A 21,025-nucleotide genomic window follows, 5' to 3' on the forward strand; every position below is an offset into this window, starting at 1 on the left:
AAGGGGTTTTAATTTATTTAATTTTTTTTATTATTTCTTTAAGCATTTTTTTCTCTAAACTCATACTCTAAACCCTGTGAAATTTAATTTCCCAGAAAAAGATGCAGGTGTATTCTATATTTTTCATTTGATGTTCTGATTGCGCTTCATACATAATAATATAGAGCTCCTTTACTTGTCTGCCTCCACATTCCCTCCAAGATAAAGTGTTGAGTATTTCAGCACCCCCAGTTACTTGAATGCTTGCACCAACTTCAGTAGTCTTATTGCATTCCCTTGCTTTAATAAACAAGCATTTCTAAATTCTCACTTAATTACTTGCACTTCTGGCATTGGTTTATGAATTATTAAATAATCTATTCTCAATATCGCTTCTATTTACTTTCATAATACCTGACATGAAAATTACTGTTGCATAATATTACAACCTCCAGACCCTTTAATTTTTTCAGCTTTCTCTATGAGTCACATCTGATGAACTTGTAGAAGGATGGTTGTCCTATTTTCCCTGGAAAGCCATCAGAAATCACATTATCCTCAGTTGTGTAGATGGTTTGTCTCAGTGAAGAAACCAGAAGTACATTTTGTGTGTATTTTCTTTTCCAGTTTTGTTCATTGGTGCTCCTTAACTCCTCATGTGAACAGATGCTATTTCTTATAGAATATATCATTACTTTCAGTCCTTGCCTACTATCTTTGAGATCCTTTTTGGCTTGGCAACGCGATATGTATTTTTTCCCTGTAAGGAATGTACCATGCCTTTCCCCTCTCTGCTGTATGACTGAGTTGTGTTTTAACTTGTCTTAGTGAAGTCCAGTCTTACTGAAGAGAGTTTGTTTTTGCAGACTGCTCAAAGTCCTGCTGAACATGATCTTAACACACTTGTAGATTAAGTGGAACTTAACCTGTTCATACTTTGTTATAGCGCAGACCCCTGGGGCTTTTCCTAGCTAAATTTTAATTTCACTGTAATGGTGCCTTCAAATACCTCATAGCAACTGATCCACCTCTTGATAAGATGAATTGATTGTATCTCTTTGTTGTAGAGAAATCACCTTCTAACTTGGAGTGTTCGCAGGTCACCTTAAAGCCCCCTAATTAACTTCCCCCGTAGCACAAGAACCCTACATTCCTATCAATTCTTTTTACACATAACTGATAGGTTTAACATCAGAGTTCCTGATTATGTTTAACTTCTGTGATCAAAAAACACGAGAAAGGTAAAGTAAGAAAATTTCTTTCTTCCTTTAGAGAATTTGGGAGGAAATTAGAGCCTTTCGTAGGTGACTTCATAGAGGTTTCTTTTTAAATAGTCATGATCTGTTTGATGGTCACACATATGTAGGTTTTATGTGAAATCATATTTACCATACTGCCATTCCAGGCAAAAAGGAGGATAATAAAAATTTTGAACTGGAATATGTAGTTATAATACAAATACAACAAAAATATCATTAGCAGTGTTATTATTACTCTAGTCTGAAAGATTCAGTTTGAAACATGTAGGTGCTTCTTGTAGGCAAGACTCATATTGATTGCATTAGTTTTCTGGTTAGATCCAGCTACTAATATCCTACTTCAATGAAAAAACTCGTATTTTTTGTGAAAGCCTGTACTGTGGCAGTTTATCCAAGTAGAAATCCAATATTCCAGGGTTCCTTCTTCCCTTCCTGTCCCAATGAAAGCTGTAAACATGGTACTTTTAAAAAATATCTGATTTCTTTTGAACAAAAAAGGAAATCCAATGCAGTTCTGATTTCATTTCTCCTTTACACAATAAAACATGTCTAGTTTTTTAGTTTTCCTCTAAGTGGAACTCTTTCCTAATAGCCAAAATAATATTTTACTGTTTCCTCTTGGATTATTTATGCTTCATCTTTTATTTTTGCATTATCTATCTGCTTCACATAAGGTTCTACCGCCCATTCCACTTTTGTAGTCCCAAATGGTGTATATATCAATGAAAGTGTATCTCTGTAGTTTGTATTTCTTGGATGTAAGGTTTCACTTAATGCTTCCAGGCCTCTAAATGTGAGTGATATATTTGTTCCATTGGAATGGAAATAGGGATAATTATGTTTGCTTGTAATGCATCGTGTATGGTGAGACCTCTGTCTGTACTAATCCCAGAAATTGTAATCTGTCCTATGCAGTTACTCACAATTTACGTTTTGCCCATGTAACGAGGAAATATTTTTTTATCATTCAAGCATTTATTTTGTACACATGTATGTATATGTCTGTACTGAAACTCCTACAGTATAACATTTTAAAGCACACTGTATATTCTGGGCAGCAGGAAATCTTAGTAAAATATCTGACTGTGTAATCCATCTGGTCTGACCAGTTCTCATTTGTTAGGAGTCTCTTATGATCAACATCTGGTAGGATTAGACTGCCCTGAACGACAAGGATTTAGCTTGCTGTACTTACATGCAGCTTTAGTGAACCAAAAGGTCATCAGAAATATCTGTTAAAAGCAAAGTAGTATGATTAATCTAAAAATTATTAAATTCATTTTGTAACTGGCAGAGTTAGGATTAACTGAGTGGACTTGCCTTTAAACACATAATTTGAAACCTGGTTTGAAATGTTGGTCAGTGGAGACCCTTAAATCCAAACTATCATCACTAGATTGACAGTTCATCAGGAATATCATCTTTCTTTACTATTTTCCTCAGAAAAAATTGATAAAATTGGCTTGCAAAAAAATGAAATACTGCAGTCAAATGGATTCTAACTATTTACTACAGGTCACAAGGTGCTTGCACTAATAATCTCACTGAAGTGAGCAATCTCATCTCACCTAAAAGGAAATCACCATGTGTGCAACTTTTGTACCCTTGTGAGGGACATTTATATATTGTGTGCAGAGAATCATCATTCAGAATTTATGTAGGAAATAAAAAAACCCCAAAATTCAGTGTTGGGGCCCCAAGAACACCAAAAGCCCTTTCTGCTCCTGAGCAGTCCCCAAGGGCTGTACTCCCCTCACCACCTTCCCCCTGCCCAACTCCATTTCAACTAAACTCAGTGCCATCAGTCCATGCCTTAGTGATGCTGTGGGAATGCTGGTTTCTCATTCTCTCCATCACACCTAAGCGTGGCAGGCGCCCTGTAGGCTTGTCCCCAGTCCTGTCATTTTGGTATGGACCTGCCCAGCAATCATGGGTTCTGTCTGACTCTGGTTATTTTTACCACACCTGATCCTGTTCCAGACTTGTGGATCAACTTCCCAGTTTTATGCTGGACTTACCTTATTACCATGGAACTTGTGTGGAGGTGTCACCTCATGCCTGAAACTGGTTGTTCTCTCCAAGCCTGTCCTGCTCCCCTTGCTGGGTTGCTGGCTGGTGAGGTCCTGGTCCAGGAGCTGTGCTATTGCACTTGCACCCCTCTTCCTTAGGGAGCCAGACCACGTTGCTCCCCAACATTTTCTTCCTTTCCTTAAAGCTCACATGCATTCTTTCTGGTACAGACCACAAGTGTGTTGCAATTTTATCTCCTCTAGACTCATAATTTTTTAGAGCTCACTTATTTATTCTATCTACTCTCTCAATTTGCGAGCGATTAAAGCAATTAAAATTTCTTCCTTTGCACTGCAAGTTCTTTATTCCTCAAAGTCCATGTATTTCTTCTTTCACAGGGGCAGGGTGAGGGACTTTGTTGTTCACCTCTCAAACATCACTAAATTTGATACAAGAGCTGTGAGGTAGGCATGTATTGCTGCTATCCACTTCACAGGAAAAATATACAGCCAGACTTGGTAGCAAACTTTAAAACCTTTATTTCAGTCATAGGAGCTGAATCAAAGAGCAGCTCTGGCAGAATGAGAGAGAAAAGCCAGGTCTCTTGCATCCCATCTTCTCTTTTGCCTAAAGCCAAAGGGCCATCCTTTTCTTCCTGCAAAAGCATCCCTTACAAAACCTTCGTGTTTTGGAACTTGCACCTGAGTAAACATATTTGCACCCCAGTAATTTTTGAAGTTTACCACACATAGATTAAATATGTACTATGGTGAAATACTGATGTAAATACTGATGTAATCTAATTTTGTAGGCAGAGCAGTGCAAAAGTGTATTTTTTGGTTTTTTGGTTTTGTTTTATTTTTTTTTTTTTTTTGCTCCGAGTGATGGACTAAGGTCTCTGAGCACTGGTTTATGAAAATTGTCAGGTTTATTGATAATCAGATCTGGTAGTTCCTGTTTTAGGAAAATGAAATATTGCTGTCTTTAAAGTACATAAAGTTGATATAAACAGACATAGAGCTACAGCCTTCATTAAATTGCTAACAAGGGTCTAAAACCCCGTGGAATTACACTGCTTCTGTGTTATTGTGGTGCAAGATTTCCTTAGCAACTGTGGATCCCCATAAAAACTTAATGCAGCTTTGGTACCACTTTCTACAGCAGTTTCTAAAGGTTGAAATTATCCTATTTACACAACAAAAGCCAGAAGCACAGAAGTTTACAATTCTTTTTACTTGGAGTTGGTGGAATGAAACAATTGCTGCTGAGCTCTAAAACTGCTTGCACCAAAACTGCTGGTGATACACTTTCTGGGACTGCAAGCATCTGCTGAAACAAAACATGCAACATTTTGTATTCTCGCTTTCACAAATTTTATCCAGAATTGGAATGTTTGTATCAGGAACTGGCAGCTCTAGAACTGGAGGTGAGGCTTTGCAAATTCTGACTTTGGACCTAAATCCAAGTCAGAAGATTCTGTAGTTAAATGTATCTGAAAGAAGTGAAGAACCTCTGTAGAATGAAAACCACAAGATTCTGTTCCATGATATATTTAGAGTATTTATAAAGGAAGAAAAGAACCTGAGGTTGGTGACAAAAAATATAGAAATAGGAAGTAAAAACTGGAAAATATAGTGAAAATACTCCCAGGCCAGGGACACAGGATGACATGTGTCAGACACAGATCAGACCATTGAAAGGGAAACATCATCTTTTAGAAAAACCTTGTAAATTCTTATAAAGCTGTGAATATCTTGCTGGGATCGTGGGAAAGAATCATATTTCTTTTGGCAAAATCTTCACAACATATGCATCTGGAAAACATCAAATATCTGCTTGCAGCAGTAAAGGGAAAAGGTTTTCGACTTCATTGACACAAAATCTAGTAAGGTGTGTCTTTTGGAAGATTAATCAGTAGATAAACGAAAAGTCTAAGAGCTCTGAAAGCCACAGATACTTTGCTCCTAGCAGATTAGCTGGGGAGATATCAAAGAAATTTCTCAGTGGGTGAATTGGCATTGCTCAGAAAAAACCCCAAACATACGCAATTTAATTCCTCAGTTGCAAAGTTCTGAAGGGATGGAATCCCAGCAGGTAAATAGACAGTATGAAGCATCATTTTTATAATCATCAGCCTTGTGCTCAACACTGAAGCCTATCTATAAGTTTTAACAATATTTAATGTGTGTTTTTTATCATTGTTTTTCTGTTAATAATGATCTAATTTGACTAAACAGTATTTGGTAAATCAGCTGTTTTCTGCTCAATTTAGCTGAGTAGTGTCAACCTAGCCTGTCTTTGATTAAAAGACTGACTAGAACTGTTTAAGAAGAAAATCAAGAAAATATCAGAAAAGCAAATCTGAAACTAAAAAAATTCTTGTCATACAGAAGAAAGGACAGTATTAGGTAGAAGCATGTGACAAGTTGTATTCCTTTGTAAAGTACATTGATGTTAAGTAAGGAAAATGTTACTTTTTGTCAGTATCAAATGATAGTTTTAGTGATCTCTCACACTAGGTAGAAGGATTTTGGACAATAGCTAAATTATGATCAAGAGAGGTTTGTTTTCTTGTGTTATCACTGATGGTTTGTTTAAAAAAGAACAAATTTTTTTGTATCAACAAAGACTTCTGCTGTAAGGAGCAGTAAATGGCATTGCTGGAGCTAAAATAACAATAATTCAGTTTTGTTACTATAGTAGCAGAAAAAGAAGTCACTACTGATCACTTTTTGTGAATACATTTTCACAGAACAAGTTTAGACACTGGTAGCATCACGGAAGGATAAAGGATGTAACTCAAATCTTGGTGGGCTGACCATTCTGACTTGCTTCTCTAGGATAAAAAAAAATTAATAAAAAGTAACTTATATGCCCATTTGTTTTAATCATTGTGAAAGGTTATAAAGTAAAACTGTGTCTTAGTAATTTTAAAGCATGACTAAAGGGGATAAGATGACACAGAGGCCATGAAAGAAGTAATTAAGGCAGCTGGTGTAGCGATGATTGTCAGGAAATGACCCATACAGAGGGTCATCAGAAAGTATCTGCAGATGATACACAGGCTTTAAAATCCTCCTGTTTAATATCTTGTATCTTCTACCTTCCGTTTTCTGTATCTGCATGTGGGATACCTGTTTTACACTGATTTGCTTCTCCTATTTCTGTTATTACAAACAAATTAAATAAACAATCACTGCAATTGATGTGAACATAATTCTGTTAACTTAAAATTGGTGTGCCACTCTCTTCATTTCAGTCTGTAATCATGTTGCAGACTAAAATTATTTTTGCTTATCTATTAGGAATAGTAACGTGAAACTGGTTTTGCAATCACGTGGCTGGAGGAAAACCAGCAGTGATTAAGACAGGAAAACTTGAAGTAGTTATATGGGGAAAAAAGCCTATTCTATAAGGGTATCAGTAAGCCATATTGCTTTGTATGTTATCTGGGTTCTTTGTGGTATTAGGCAGCTCAAAGAGGACAGTCTTGCCACTATTAAACAGGTGAAAAAGTCTGTTGCGTGTGCCACCTTCAAGCAAAGTCTTGCTGCCCCAGGGTATGATGCATGGTCTAAGAGAGGGGTAGGCCATGGAGGAGTTCATTAGGCTTTATCAGTCCCTAAATGATGTAAGCTAAGCTCTGCTGATTCATGCTAGGACCAGCTGAAATCAGTACTTGAGAATGTGTAAGAGTTTCCTTGATGAGTCTTTTCCCTTTATACTGTCTCAAACATCACTTTGGCTACAACAAAGCTTTTGGTCCTAACAGCCCTGGAAATACTGGAAATACATCCCCATGACACAAAGTGGGAGCCCAGCTTGTGGGGCTATGGTGAACTTTCTGCTGCACGTAGTAAAGTCCTTTACATGGTCCAGCCATTGATAGTAGGTTGTGGTCATAGAGTACCAGTGCCATGATCACATCTTAGGCAAAATGGAAAAAACTCTGCAGGTGCATGTATCATCATTGAGATCACTGCTTGTCATTACAGATATAAATACAGTCCATCTGCTTCCTTCTCACTGGCTCTTGGTTCACTAGTTTGTCTTTTTCTCAACTTGTGACAGGTGAGGAATGATCTGACTGGCGTCCTTTATGGCGAAGACATCGAGATTTCAGATACCGAAAGTTTTTCCAATGATCCCTGCACAAGTGTAAAGAAGCTTAAGGTATGTGTGGCTGATTGATGAAAAAGAGAAAGTGTTGTTTTGGGGGTTTTTTTCTATGAAGAGGAGTAGTGAAACAAAATTTGTGTTAGAATGACGTATTACTACATTCCATTGCGTAACAACATCCAAAAAATGGCGTCTTGAGCACCTAGTCCTGCTTAAGTTAATGAAGGTCTATGTGTATAGTAAAAATTTTTTATAGTTCCCGATGATGATGTTAAGTAAAGAAAGTTGTTGCTGACTTAATGTTTGCACTTAAAGCCACAGTCATAGTGATATACGTGTGAAAATTCTTGAGGTCTGGAACCAGAACCCTTTTAAGGTAAATTATCATGTAGAAAGAATATTGAGCCTCTTCACATTAACTTCATTACACATTTTAGATTAAATTCTTTGCTAACATCATCTGTGTGATTTCATATGAATCATAAGGAAAAAAAAAAAGGAAAAGTAAATTTGGTAGCAGAATAATTTCGCATCCTTCTCTTATTATAAAGATTTATTAGACTTCTGGCATCTCATAAAATTAAAACTATATTTTAGCATTACCATGCAGTGCAACCAGCAACAAACTAGACACAGGAGATATGAATCTTAAACTGCACATGAACATGAAAGAAATGATTGAACAGCAGGAGAAAGCACTTTTAAATGTCGAAGATCAAATTGTTTCTGGCATCTAGTGCATATGACACACAATCAAAGGCACAATCCTGCAAATACTTAAATATGTGTAAAACAGGATACAAAAAAACCCTTAATAAACAGAATGATATTAAAAAAAGATAAAATTAAAGCAAGAATATTGACCTGTGTAAGACTAGACCACTACTGAAGCTAGCTGGAAAAGTTCTGGAGCATGGTAAACTATGTATGCTTTATTATTTCCACAATCTAGAGATGTAAGCCTGAATGTTTAAAGTATTAATTGGTAAAGATTATGTTTGTGGGAAGCCATTTGTGTCTGTCCAGTCTAAGCCAGTTTGCATTTCCTGTCTGGGTTGAAGAGACTCCAGTAGGAGTTACAGTAAAGTCCCCATTATTGACTAACAATAGTATAATAACAAGGGAAAAAAAAGCATATTAAGCATGTATATTTAGGCTGAAAGTCAGAAGAAGCAATGTGGTTCTAACTTTCTTGTGTGTTGTGTCAACAACACACTGGGGTATTTTACTGGGAAGACCAGAAGACTCAACTAACAATATATTAGTTATCTCTTGGTTTCTTCTTCAAAACAAATTAGTAAAACAATAATAAGCAATTATCCAGAAAATTGCTGTTCTTGACAGAAATATAAGGTTAGTTTTTGTTGGGTACATGTTAGACATGGAATTCAGCTATACAATTCTAAAAATGTTCATTCCTTTCTTCCACATGTAAACCTCATATAAGTAAATTGGTATCTGCTTACCTGAAATAATTTTATTTTCACAAACACATTTAAATTATTGAAATTTATGATTATGGAATGGAAAACAGAAAAATCTGGTATGATTTGCAGAAATATATTTTATATTTCTTTTGGTAACACATTAGTTTCTACTGCATTGACTCCAGCCTCTTTGGACCACAGTTGAAAGGTAAATTTAAGCTTAAGGATATCTTTAAAACTCATTTTTATGTTCAAAGAAAGGGATGCGTTTGTACATCCATTTAAATGCTTGAAAATTCTAAGCATGCACAGACAAATTGTATGGGCAATAACATTTCTGCTTCCAATGTTTTCATATCTTGCATGTAGGACAAAAGAATTACCATCATGTTATGATGATGGGAGTTGATGTCGTCTAGTTCACCTTCACAATCAGTGAAGGTCAGAGGCTCATCTATAGTTCTTTAAGTGGACATCCAAGCATTTAGAAGGCAGAACATGTGGCTACCTCTATTGTCAAAGTTACCCAGCTTTGTGTAGATTTATTGATAACCTCTTGACTGCCAGATACATGGTAGAGAATAAGACAGAGTATCTGAGCTTTTCAATTTAGGTATCTCATAAAGAGCCTGCCAAGACATTGACTTTTCCTGGCAGACGAGATATTGTAGCAATCCTTCTCTGGAAAGCTATCTAATACAACATTGTGGTGTTATTCATTAGAAATGAGACAGATTAAAATCTGATCAAAGAAGGGAAGCTCTGAAGGCTGAAAAAAAATAGCTGCCTATTCCAGCAAAATGTGCATCACTCAAAAACTCTGAAAAGGCTAAAGAGTGTCTCGTGTCTAAGGCTGTTGGAAATGGAGACAAGTTGTTCTTCATCCCTACATCATCTTAGATGTGTTGGTCCTCACTCTCTTCAGGGTTGATACTACTCAGCTGCTGGTGCTACCAAAGACACTTCATATTTAGTAGCCAAATAGTACCCTCACCTATATGAAAGAAAAAAAGGGAGCAAAAGAGTAATTAATTTTTGAGGCTGTGCTATAGGCTTATTTTATAAAACGTTTTTTTATGCAGGGTTTGCCACAACCGCGAGTAAATGAAATGTTACTGTTCTTCATTTTCTTGTTTGAACTTCAGTCCATATGGGAACATATGTATTTCTTACTGAGGGGCAAAGCTTAAATGCTGATATTGCTACTGTAATCTCTGGGAAGAGTAAATATGACAGCTCACCATATGGCAAACGGTCTAAACATTGGTCTTTTTATGTAAGTGCAGCTTTGGGAGTTGCCTTCCCCTGGGATGTTTTTAATCTTCTTGAAGATCACCTGCCTAATTCCATGAATTAAAACCTCTTCTGTCAAATATGTTTTACCTCCATGCAAGCAATTTACAGCTCTCTGAAAAAGAGACTTGACACTTGCTGGAATCCAGTGGGTGATTTCTTTGATTCCTATGAGGAAGTTCTACTGTGTTAACTTGCATCATTCTGCAAGGGTTGATGTAAAGGAATAGTATATCCTTGAAAGAAAACCATGCTGGTTTATAGTTAGTTAACAGTATGAATGAAGGGGTAAAAAAGTTATGCCCAGCAAGCATCTGATGTATCTCTTTGCATGAGTCTGTAATGTGGACTTTCACCCACAAGCACTGATATGAACCCAGCTCTGATACACTTCGGTGCAGATTTCATTATCCATGCAGATAAAACCTCTGCCAGGGACTGGAGCTATGTGCAGTTGCTTGAATTTGAAGCTTCAACGTCTCTCATGCGGGATGGAGCCAGCAGACCCAAGTCTGGCATCCAATGGATCTAGGCTTATTTGCAATCTTGAATGCAATTCTTCAAGAACAAATCTGGGGAAAACGTGAAAGGGGATGCAAAAAGTTCAAGAGGAAGAGGCTGACTGAGGAGTGTGTCATCACACAGAGGAAGAATGCTATGCCCGGAAGAGGAAGAGCTCTTGTATGGACTTTCCTAAATTAGCTCGTTCTGCTTGTGTTCTAACAGACAATTCCTCAGTTACATGATTGCATACTAAATTATGTGATAGTCATGTGGAAGCAATGTCTTAAGGTGTGAAACCACACACCACAGATGCTGTGACTTCAGTCTGAATGTTGTCACACAGCCAGTGGGCAGAAGTGCTGCAAGTGCACTCTGGGATTATTCTTTATGAGGCCACATAGTTTACATCTTTTGGGGGTTTTTTTAAATTGGTTCTCATCATGTTATGAAATGGAAAGGAATTTCTTCAATTTTTAAGTTCAATTATTAGGTGCTGTGCTATTTATTTTTTAATCAAACTCTGCTACTCTTTTTTCAAATATTACGTCTGCATTTTTATGTTCAGAGCAGTCAAGTGAGTCAGAGCTGGGGTTCCAAGAATAACAAAATTATTTTTAAAATGTGAAAAATAGAAATAGTTGATGAGGTGAGGGTTTTTGTGTATAATTCCTAAATCTATTTATTGTCCTTACAAAAACTGTAATGCTATTGCTGTAATTTGTGTAATTTGTTTGTTTGGTTTATGTAACTTTGCTAATTTGTTTAAAAAGAATCTAATCCACTTGAAAAAGATTTACACTACTTTATCAGTCTGTGGCTAAATATAAAAATGAAGAGAAACAGGCTTACTGAAAATGCACAGGTTCAGAATGAGCAAAGTACATTACATTATTTCTGATTTAAACCACGCTAAGAGTGACAATATTTTCATGGATTTAATTGCAGAAACATTGTAATATCTTATTACACTGTCCATCATAATATTTTCTGCTGAACGGGAAATAAACATTGAAATTATCGGAACTAAAAATCTGACAAATTGATTTAATTAAAGTTTAAATGGTTTTTGCTACTGAAAATCATACTGAATCATATGTTTGTTTTTTCCTTGGAGAGGGAAAGAGCTATTAGTAATTCTAAACAGGTCTTATATGAAAGAAATGAAAAATTTGATTTGCTCAAGCTTTTGCTGAGAACTCTGCCTTTGTGTGAAAGAAAGGTAATGTGAAGTCATAAAAAGATATCTGTTCTGTGTTTTATGGATATTAGAAGTCATTTTTCATGTTAGGAAGATGTTAGTCCTGTTTCTGGAGAAATATTTTTCTCCATATGCTCCTGACTTTAGGAAGACTTTCTTAATATGTTTCTAAGTATGAAAGCAAAATTATGTCTTTGAACTTCAGTCATGGGTTCTTAAACGGTGATGATTTTTTTTTGATGTGTGGAGGTAGGAGGGAGGAGAGAGGGAGTTGACAATGTGTTATAGTGGCTATAGAGATGATTTTGTATGGGTAAAACCTTTAAAAATTACTAAAGTAGGCTTAATACCAAGGCATTTGATCTCACAAATCACATTTCTTACTTCTATAGCATTATTTTACGCAAACTGTGAAAATTGTATGTCTTTAACTTGTAATATGCAAAACTGTAGAAGAAATATTGCAAGGAAGCAAAAGAATATTTGATATTTTAGTGTTATTGAATACTAATATTTGACTGTAATATCAGTTTTACTCTCATTAGTACTATAGCTTAATCTTTTTCTTCAAACACCTCGGCTTTTTTTGTCTTTTGCGGTACTTCAAGTTCTTGAACTTCTAGAAGGTGAAATAGTTCTGTATTAATTCTGTCTGCAGCTGTAATCTGTGCTAAATCCCTGCATGATCTGAATGGCCAATTAAAGGGGTGTCTAGAAGCTGTGACTGCATTTAACTACCACGTATTTTATTCAATCTGCAGGGTAACGACGTTAGGATAATCCTTGGCCAGTTTGATGAGGAAATGGCTGTGAAAGTTTTCTGCTGTGTAAGTAAATATATTTAATTGCATATCACAATAAAGAATGTGCTGCATTTGAATAAAAAGTAACTTGAGCATAAACTTTTTTTCACGGAGTTCAGCTCTGTGAAGGTTTATATCCTAAAGAGAGGTTACACATGCTTAGTTCCATTTCTCTTTCAGTAAAATACTTTGTACTTGACTTCAGTGGAATTTAGGCATAGACTGCATACTTAGCTTCTTACTACTTTCCTGCAGTGGAATTAAATGCCAAATCAAACTTGAGCAATGCTCTTCACATCAGATCCAGAGAAATACTTGCATATGTAGCAGCAGATAGAGAGAACTGCAAGGTTTCAGTCTTGTCCAAGAGTTGTGTTCTGGTGATAATGCCTTTGTGTATGGGTTTTGCATGTTTTGCTTTTAAAGAATAAGAAATTCAAGCCAGTTCCTATACATCCTAACTCAGCAACACTAATTTCTGCTACTGAAAATGTTGCTAACTGTACAGTTGTCATTCCCATCTGACTTAGCACTATATATTTTACATGTATTACATGAAAGCAAATAGTAGTTGGTAAAAAATAAAATTTTTTTAACTATAACAGTAAGACTAGCAAATATAAAATTCCCTATCCTCACCATTTGTTTGTGTGAACGTGCTGCAAACTTATCCACTGTTACTGCCATTGAAAGTAGAAGGATTAAAATGTGAATCTATACTTGTACTGGCCTGAAAAAAGGAATCCCAAAGAGGCAGATTTTAGTGGCCTAAATTTTGAATAGGTATTGAATTCGTAGTCTAAATAGTTAGATTATTCCTGTATGATCCAAGAACACAGTAAATATAATGGAAAAGTAATAATGACAGCGTCTAAATTTCAGAGGGTGGTTTTTAGTGTTCACTTAGTGAGTAACTACTTATCCTTGCAAAGAAAGGAAAGGCAGAAGTTCAAAATCTGAGTGCTATATGTGCCTCAGATGCATTTTGGCTCTTACTCAGCAGCTGTTCCAGTTGGTGGCAAAATTTGGAAAGGAGATTGTAGAGTATATTTGGAAGGAACAAAATCTGTTTTCATCCAAAAGGAAATGGAAAGTATTATTTTATTTTTCATTCTTCTCATCTCTGATAGGTCTTTGTATATAGATCTTTTTGTACTGCCATTTGAATTGGATTGACAGAGATAATCTCTTATTTTTTCATTCCTGGAAGAAATGATGGTCCTTTTGCAGCCCAGATCCTCATCAGATCTCTTGGGGTTGGGCTGCATTTCCCCAGCAGAGGGGTCCTGGTCAGAATTATCTTCCAGTCCAACATTAGCAAGAGATTGGCCTCATTTATGCCACTGCCCTTAATTAGTAGTTGCATTCCTCTAGAATTCTCTTCCAAGTCCATGTGAGGCCACTGAAGAAATCCTAGAATTCCTTGGAGGGGCAGGCTGTCCTTTAGTCAGCACCGCTCTCATCTGAAGGGTTCCAGGGAGAGGATGTCTCTGTCACATGAGCGCAGCCTTCTGTGGCTACAGTTTGGTGTGAAAGTGGGAAATGTGTGTAACTCTGAGCAGTTCAAAGTGTGATGGCTGCTTCTAAAGTACATTAGTGTCAAAAATAATAAGGTGGATTTTTCTGGAGCCTGGAGAAATCTGGAAGATCATGTATTGAGGCTTGTATAAGTGTATTTATTTGGGAGTTTCAGCAGGAGACTGAATGAAGGAGAGGGCAGTTCTAAGTAGGTCATTTATATATTAATGCACTAAAATATGTCAGAAAGCTTGTTATTAGTCATAAAATATATTGTTGACTCATGCACTCCTACAGATATATGTCTAAGGGCACAATAATTTAGATATGTCAAGGTTTTTTAATTCCTCTTTTCCAGGTGTATCTTCAGACAGGTTTGAGTTGTGATTCCCTGTTATATTTTGCAGGGTTACTGATGTCAGTCAGAGAAAGGCTTTGAGTTTGCTAAAGGAAGGTGCTTTTTCACTGGTGCAAGGCTTTTTTTTTTTTTTTTTTTTTTTTTGTGATTGTGGTTATAACCTGAGTATTATTTGGTAATGACTTATGTAGGTGGTAAAATCTTTAAAGTCTGCCTCACTTTTCTGCCTGGATTCAACAGTCATATGCTGTGCGGTTTCCTCAGGACATCTATCGGAGTTTATATAAGATCATAGAATCATTTAGGTTGTAAAAGACCTTTAAGATTACCAAGTCCAGCCATAAACCCAACACTCCCAAGTCTACCACTAAGCCTCACCTAAGTGCCTCATCTGCACATCTTTTAAATACCCCTTGGAATGGTGGCTCAGCCTCTTCCCTGCTCTCTGATAATCCTTTCAGTGAAGAAGTCTTTCCTAATAGCCAATCTAAACCACCCCTATTGCATCTTCAGACCGTTTCCTCTTGTCCTATTCCTTGTTATTTGGAAGAAGAGACCAACATCCACACAATAAATGGACTAAAAGATGGGACAATTCAGTGGTAAACTTTAAAAGTCCTCCCAGCAGACAGGACTGGTTCAAGCCAAAGTGAATGATGGCAGGTATTTCCTATAAGGATTTAAACATGCTTAGCTGTTCATTTATCACCAGTGTCAAAAACAGTGAGCAGTTTTAGTTCTATGGGAAATCTTGGCTTTATCATTCATTTTCGCCTCAGTGGAAGGAATGTGATATTTTCTTGGAATAGAAATTAGGATCTTTTTGGTCAAAACTTAATTCTTCAGCCATCAAAAAATTGCCAATAATTGTTTACTACACATAAGAAATATCTATTACAGGAACCTTTGTTGTAAATAAGCATTTATTTATGGATTCAAACAAGAATTAAAAGTTTAAAAAAAACCCTAAAATTCAGTTTCACAAGGGTGAAAATTGTCCATGACAGTTTCCTGGCTGCTTGACTGCAACTCAGGGCTTTGCATCCTACACAGGGTATGAGAGGAAGATAAAGGAAAATGGATGACTATTTTATGCTGTTCTGGTGGTACAAAGTATGTACAAACCTTCTTCATCTTGGTTTTGTCTGCCAAAAAATCTTCCCCTTAGAAACTGAAACTTGCAAGAATTGGTCTGTGGGCATTCAAACAGTTCAAGACTGTTCCACACAACACAAGTTCCACATGTTTCAAGTAGTTGTATCTTTTAAGCACCAAAATCATCTCCATTTAGCAGAATCAACAGGGAGAAAATGGTGGCAAAAAGCATTATTTTGCAATAAGTCTTCTGGGACCCAAACACTGAAATGTCTGAATACTATCAACTGTGCTGTCACTAGAAAAATGACTGCATGGTCATGGTGCTCAACCTTAGAGGAGCTGATTTTCTTCCTTCTTTTGCCTTCTCCAGACTACCCTTCAAGCCCTGTCACTCCACCATATCTCAAAGGACAAGCTGACAGCTCTTAAAGTGTTCTGTTTTGGGTTTTGTTAAACCAGATTGTTGTAGAAATGTGAAAGTATAACCAGTCTTTCAGGCAACCATGTTGGGAATGATCCCTTGTTTCCAGGATGAAATTTCTGGCTATTTTGAAACTTTCAATTTTCAGCCCATTTCCCAGGACATTCACAGATTATGCAGGAAACAGTACAAGTGCTTATGCAAACAGAAAATTTCCAACAGCTCTAATTTCAGAATAGTTCACAGCCAATACTTTCTGGCAACACACAATTTGATACTTTAATCTCTATAGAGCAGGGAAAGCTATGTAAGATTGTCCTTCTCTAAAAGCACTATTCTGTGTCAATTTGTGTCCTCAGTGCTTTGAAAACTGTCAGACAAAAAACACTGAGTCACTGAAAGGTCTTGAATGACCTAACTGTATAATGAAAACTCTATTAGAAGAAAGTACTGCTATAGATGGGATTGCTATTTTCCTTGCAGGTGGACCTGGAATACAGTGTCTCCATAGCTGTGCAGGGGTGGAGGTGGGTAGGAGGACAGAAGCAGATGTGTTTCTGGAAGGGTAGAATTAACAAGCAAGAGAAAGACAAACTATTTATGTGGATTGTGGAATAAGTAATATATGAGATGCAAGACACAAGACTTCATACAAGACTTTCAAGCAGCCTTGTATACAAAGGCATGAAATTTGATTTTGGCTGAACAAAAGCTTCTGCACCAGGGGCCAAATATATCTGCTTTGTGCACAATACTGTTATGAACTCAGTTGGCACCATTATAATAGACTTCACAGATTTAAAGCCCATTTTTAATTTGGGTATTAACATATTTAGGAGGCTGTCCTATTTCATATATTGTGCTATTGATCTTTACTTATCTGATAGGCTTTTCAAATGATCTTTGGGATAATTTTCAAAACAGTTATTTCTGAATGACTAATATGTCCTGTTTGGATTCTTATAATTTCCTCCCTTTGTAATATTATCTGTGAAAATGTAGCAGTTTTCCTGTTAAGAGCTCTAAGCTTGCACCATGTATTTCTAAAAATTAGAATTTTTATCTTAAGCCTTCTATCTCAAGCATTGTTTATATTAGGACCCAAAGAAGCATGAAACCTGCAGTTTTGAAATGGAGTCTGACTGAAATGTCAAAAGAAAAATATCTAGTTGCAAGACAGTGAGAGAAACATCTGACTTAAAATTTGCTAATTTTATCCTAGAACACTCTTCCCAATCAAAAAGAATATTTGAGAATAAATCAGCTTTTAGATACAACAGCATATGTGCCTGACGAAGAAAGTATTTCTGTTTCCTGTTATGTATATCTGCTAAGTATTGAAAGGAGATAACTATCATCTCAGTATCTGGGATTACAGTGGGCTGTATTCAGTATTCCAACAATATAGAATTTCACATGAAGAAAAATTTTGCTGAGAAAAAAAAAATAAATCATTAAGATTTTGCTTTATATATTCACTATTCACTCATGCTCCTCGGAAGGAACTGCTAACTTAGTGTTTCTGTGGTTTGCTTTTTAGCACAGTCACCTAATTCACATTTGCCAGATGTGGTTTGATGGTGCCTATGATCCAAGTTTTCTTGTTAACCTGGTCCTTAGGTTGATATAAGTGTGATAATAACTTAGTTTAAATGTGGTAGCACGGTGGTCCTATCACTTATGTAGTAGTTGTGTCATGAAGAATTTTCTGTGCAAAAAAGTGCCTTCTGCTTGTGTTCCTCTTTAACTCCCTCAGTTCTAGAATACTGTTTCATTTTTCTGTTTCTGAGGAAATGGTCCATGAAGGAAAAACAGGGTTTAGTAAATTCTCTTGTCATGTCCTGAATTCTGTAGTCAGGAGTCTTCAAGAAAAGAGTCTTCCGTATTAGCAAGTAATTATTCTAAACTGTTCAAAATACTTGTGCATCACAATTACACCATAATTTCATTAATAATGAAAAAAAGTTAACAAAAAGCAATTGGTTTTATGTTCAATACCTCTATTACAATGTCCGTTATCTTTTCTGTTTTTCTTATTTGCAGGCTTATGATGAAGAAATGTATGGCAGCAAATATCAGTGGATTATTCCAGGGTGGTATGAAAATCTTTGGTGGGAATCCTGGATTAATTCCTCACAGTGTCTAAGCAAAAATCTTCTTGCAGCCATGGAAGGTTATATTGGAGTGGATTTTGAGCCTCTCAGCTCAAAAACGAATAAGACTATATCGGGAAGGGTTAGTATTTTTCCTCCATCTATTTTGTTATACCATCAGTTCTCACTGGTGTGTTGGCACAGTAAAGCACCAAGGAGGGAGGTGAAGCTAAAGGGTTCTTCTACCTACAGACCTGGCAGTCATCATAGTTAGTTTCACCACTTTCCACTAGTTTGCAATTTTAAAAGATTTGAAAATCAAATCTTATTCCCTACAGGGTAAGAAAGCAGTAAAGTCCATTCCTTCAAATCTATCCTCTTCCCCCATACAAACATTATAGTTAAATGTACATTAAAGTTTGAATTATAGTCTTTAGTATCATGTGCTGTGTCACGTCAAGTTAAATAGCTGAGCACAGAAACAGGAAACTCTTATATTTAAACCTATTCTGCAAACAGCCAATCTGAATGGTGGTTTGTGCCTCTCAGAACTACGGGGCAGGAAGTGAGGCTTGTTTTAAATATAAAAATGTGTGGTGTTTCCATAAAGCACATAAGATTTTATCACATAATAAATCCATACAAACTCGGACCAATGAACAACCAGGTCTGATTTTGCTGCTTTTCATCTTTTTTTTCCATCTGCCTTTCATGCCTTGCTGAGTGAGCATGAAAGACAACTTTATGGAAAGGCAACTCATCATATGATAGCACACCAACCAGAATGTAGTGAACTTGTAAAATATAGACAAATTGCCACTCAAAATTTCATCTTGAGCAAACGGCTGCTCAAGTAAAGGTTATTGGATTTGTGTTATCCTGTAAAGCACAATCAGACCACTAATTTGCAGGGATATGGACTTATTCTCTGTTTTATGTATTATGGCTCACCAGTGTACAGTTTTGGCTGAACTGGAGCCTTTTGTACACAAGTAAAATAAAGCAAGTTGTCATTTATACAGTGAGGCAGTACAACTGCTTTCAGTCTGTCTCCTAGTTCTGCTTTCCAATCTCCCCAGCAGTTTTTAAGTAAGGCAGTACATGTTTTTTGTGAATTTTATTTTCTTTCATAATTTTTACTTTGGAGGCCATTTCTCTATTAGTTATGTACATCTCTAAATTGGAGGGTGAAATTTGAGGTGTCAGTTTAGATTCAACTCTGTTAAATGTTAAGTATTGAGGTAAAACTGAATTTTATCTCCTCTGCAGACTCCACAGCAGTATGAAAAGGAATACAATGCTAAACGTGGTGATGGACAATCCAGCAAATTTCATGGTTATGCCTATGATGGAATATGGGTGATTGCCAGGACCCTGCAGCGGGCAATGAATTATCTGAATTCCACCAACAAGCACCAAAAAATTGAAGATTTTAACTACACAAATCACAAACTTGGCAAAATTTTTCTGAATGCTATGAATGAAACCAGGTTTTTTGGAGTAACGGTAGGTCCTCATCAGATAATTGTGGGATGGAGGAGGCTTGTGATTTTGTGCCAGTAGTTGAAACAAGTATTAAATATTAAGTACACTTGAAAAAGAAACACAGTTGTGTATTTCTTCTATCTTCAGAGCTTCCAGTTCTATTTTATATTAAAAATTAATGTTGTTGCCTTGAGACTCTTGCTTATTACCTGTCTTCAGATGCCACGAGATGACACTGTACAGTTCCTCAGTTATCAGATTTTTAAGCACGAATGTCATCTGAATTAACAAATCAGAGTGGTCTCAAGGGAATCACAAGTTTTGCAAGATGCAGTGACCTTTTAAGTGAATGTTTTAGCAGTTAAGGAGTAGCTGGAATGTGATCTGAAAATACATTTTTTTCTCCATCATTTAGGTTTGGTACTAGGTTATAGTACACTAACTCTAGTGCTTTACATCCTAGATAGTCTTGCAACATACTTCAGTTGTGTTTTAAATTTATTTGTAATTTGTATTTTTTCACAGTGAAGTACAAAGCATGCTCACATTGACTCAAGAAGAACTGGTTATATGCAGTAGCATCATCATTCTGATTTCAATTGTACAGTTGCAAACCCATAGTATTTTTTTTTTTTTTTTTATTTTTTTAGAATTTGTTTACATTTCTTCTGCTTTTTGACAGAGTAAAACAGACCATAGGAGTGTGGCCTTAAAACTTCTTAATTGCTTGTATCTGAGACAACATTAGTCAGAAGTTAGTGATGCATATGTGTTCAGGAGTCTGCAGAGCTCACCAAGTGAGATGAGCTGACTCCATTTCAGGGAGAATGGTCTTCACAGTTCCCAACAGCTGCAAAAAAGGAATGTACTGAAACATGCTTTGTTGCGCAGTGTACTTGGACTGCACATGGAAATTGGTGCAGTAAGGAAATTGGTGTTTGAAGAAAAGTATATTTCAGTGGTGCACAGAGGGATGTCTCCTTGCAACAAGAGCATGGAGGAGGTTGGAGGGAGCTGGTCAGATTCTATTACCATGTTAGTTTAAACTGTCTTGGACATCAATTAACCTCTACACAAGTTGAAGTAGCAGAACTAAGATTGTCAGAAATTGGTTCAAGGAGGAAATGCCTACACAAAGACATCAACAAGGCGTAAAGGCTCAACCATTTGCTGTCTTTGTTAATTGCTGAAAAAGCTTTCTGTGACATGGTACAATTGAAACGAATTTGGAATTTCTAAGTAAAAAACAACCATATGGCAAGACAATACCAGTATCTAGTTGCTTGCACAATTTTGCCTTCTTTTTACACTGAATTTGACTGAAAGTTTCAGTAAAATCATTTGTTACCCCATTGCATGCACAGTAGGACTGGATCTTTGATGAAGTTTTCAGACAGTAGCAGCTATGAAACAGACTCCGGAGGGACTCAGTTATATTTGTCCTGCATTATTCCATGTAC

The 21,025-nt window shown here is 36.4% G+C and overlaps 1 protein-coding gene across 1 annotated transcript in view; it reads left to right on the forward strand.

Annotated features, from left to right (window-relative positions):
• GABBR2 (gamma-aminobutyric acid type B receptor subunit 2) overlaps nt 1-21,025 on the forward strand; it is a gene marked incomplete at both ends in the record, with an annotated part of 465,867 nt that overhangs the window by 215,419 nt on the left and 229,423 nt on the right. Inside the window, 4 exons of the mRNA XM_082281997.1 lie at nt 7,320-7,421; nt 12,551-12,616; nt 18,031-18,222; nt 19,350-19,586. Of these exons, the coding sequence (XP_082138123.1) occupies nt 7,320-7,421; nt 12,551-12,616; nt 18,031-18,222; nt 19,350-19,586 (597 nt within the window). The remainder of the gene's footprint in view (nt 1-7,319; nt 7,422-12,550; nt 12,617-18,030; nt 18,223-19,349; nt 19,587-21,025) is intronic.

Source organism: Coloeus monedula, assembly GCF_965178545.1.
Source record: "Coloeus monedula genome assembly, chromosome: 1".
In the NCBI taxonomy this organism is placed as follows: Eukaryota; Metazoa; Chordata; class Aves; order Passeriformes; family Corvidae; genus Coloeus; species Coloeus monedula.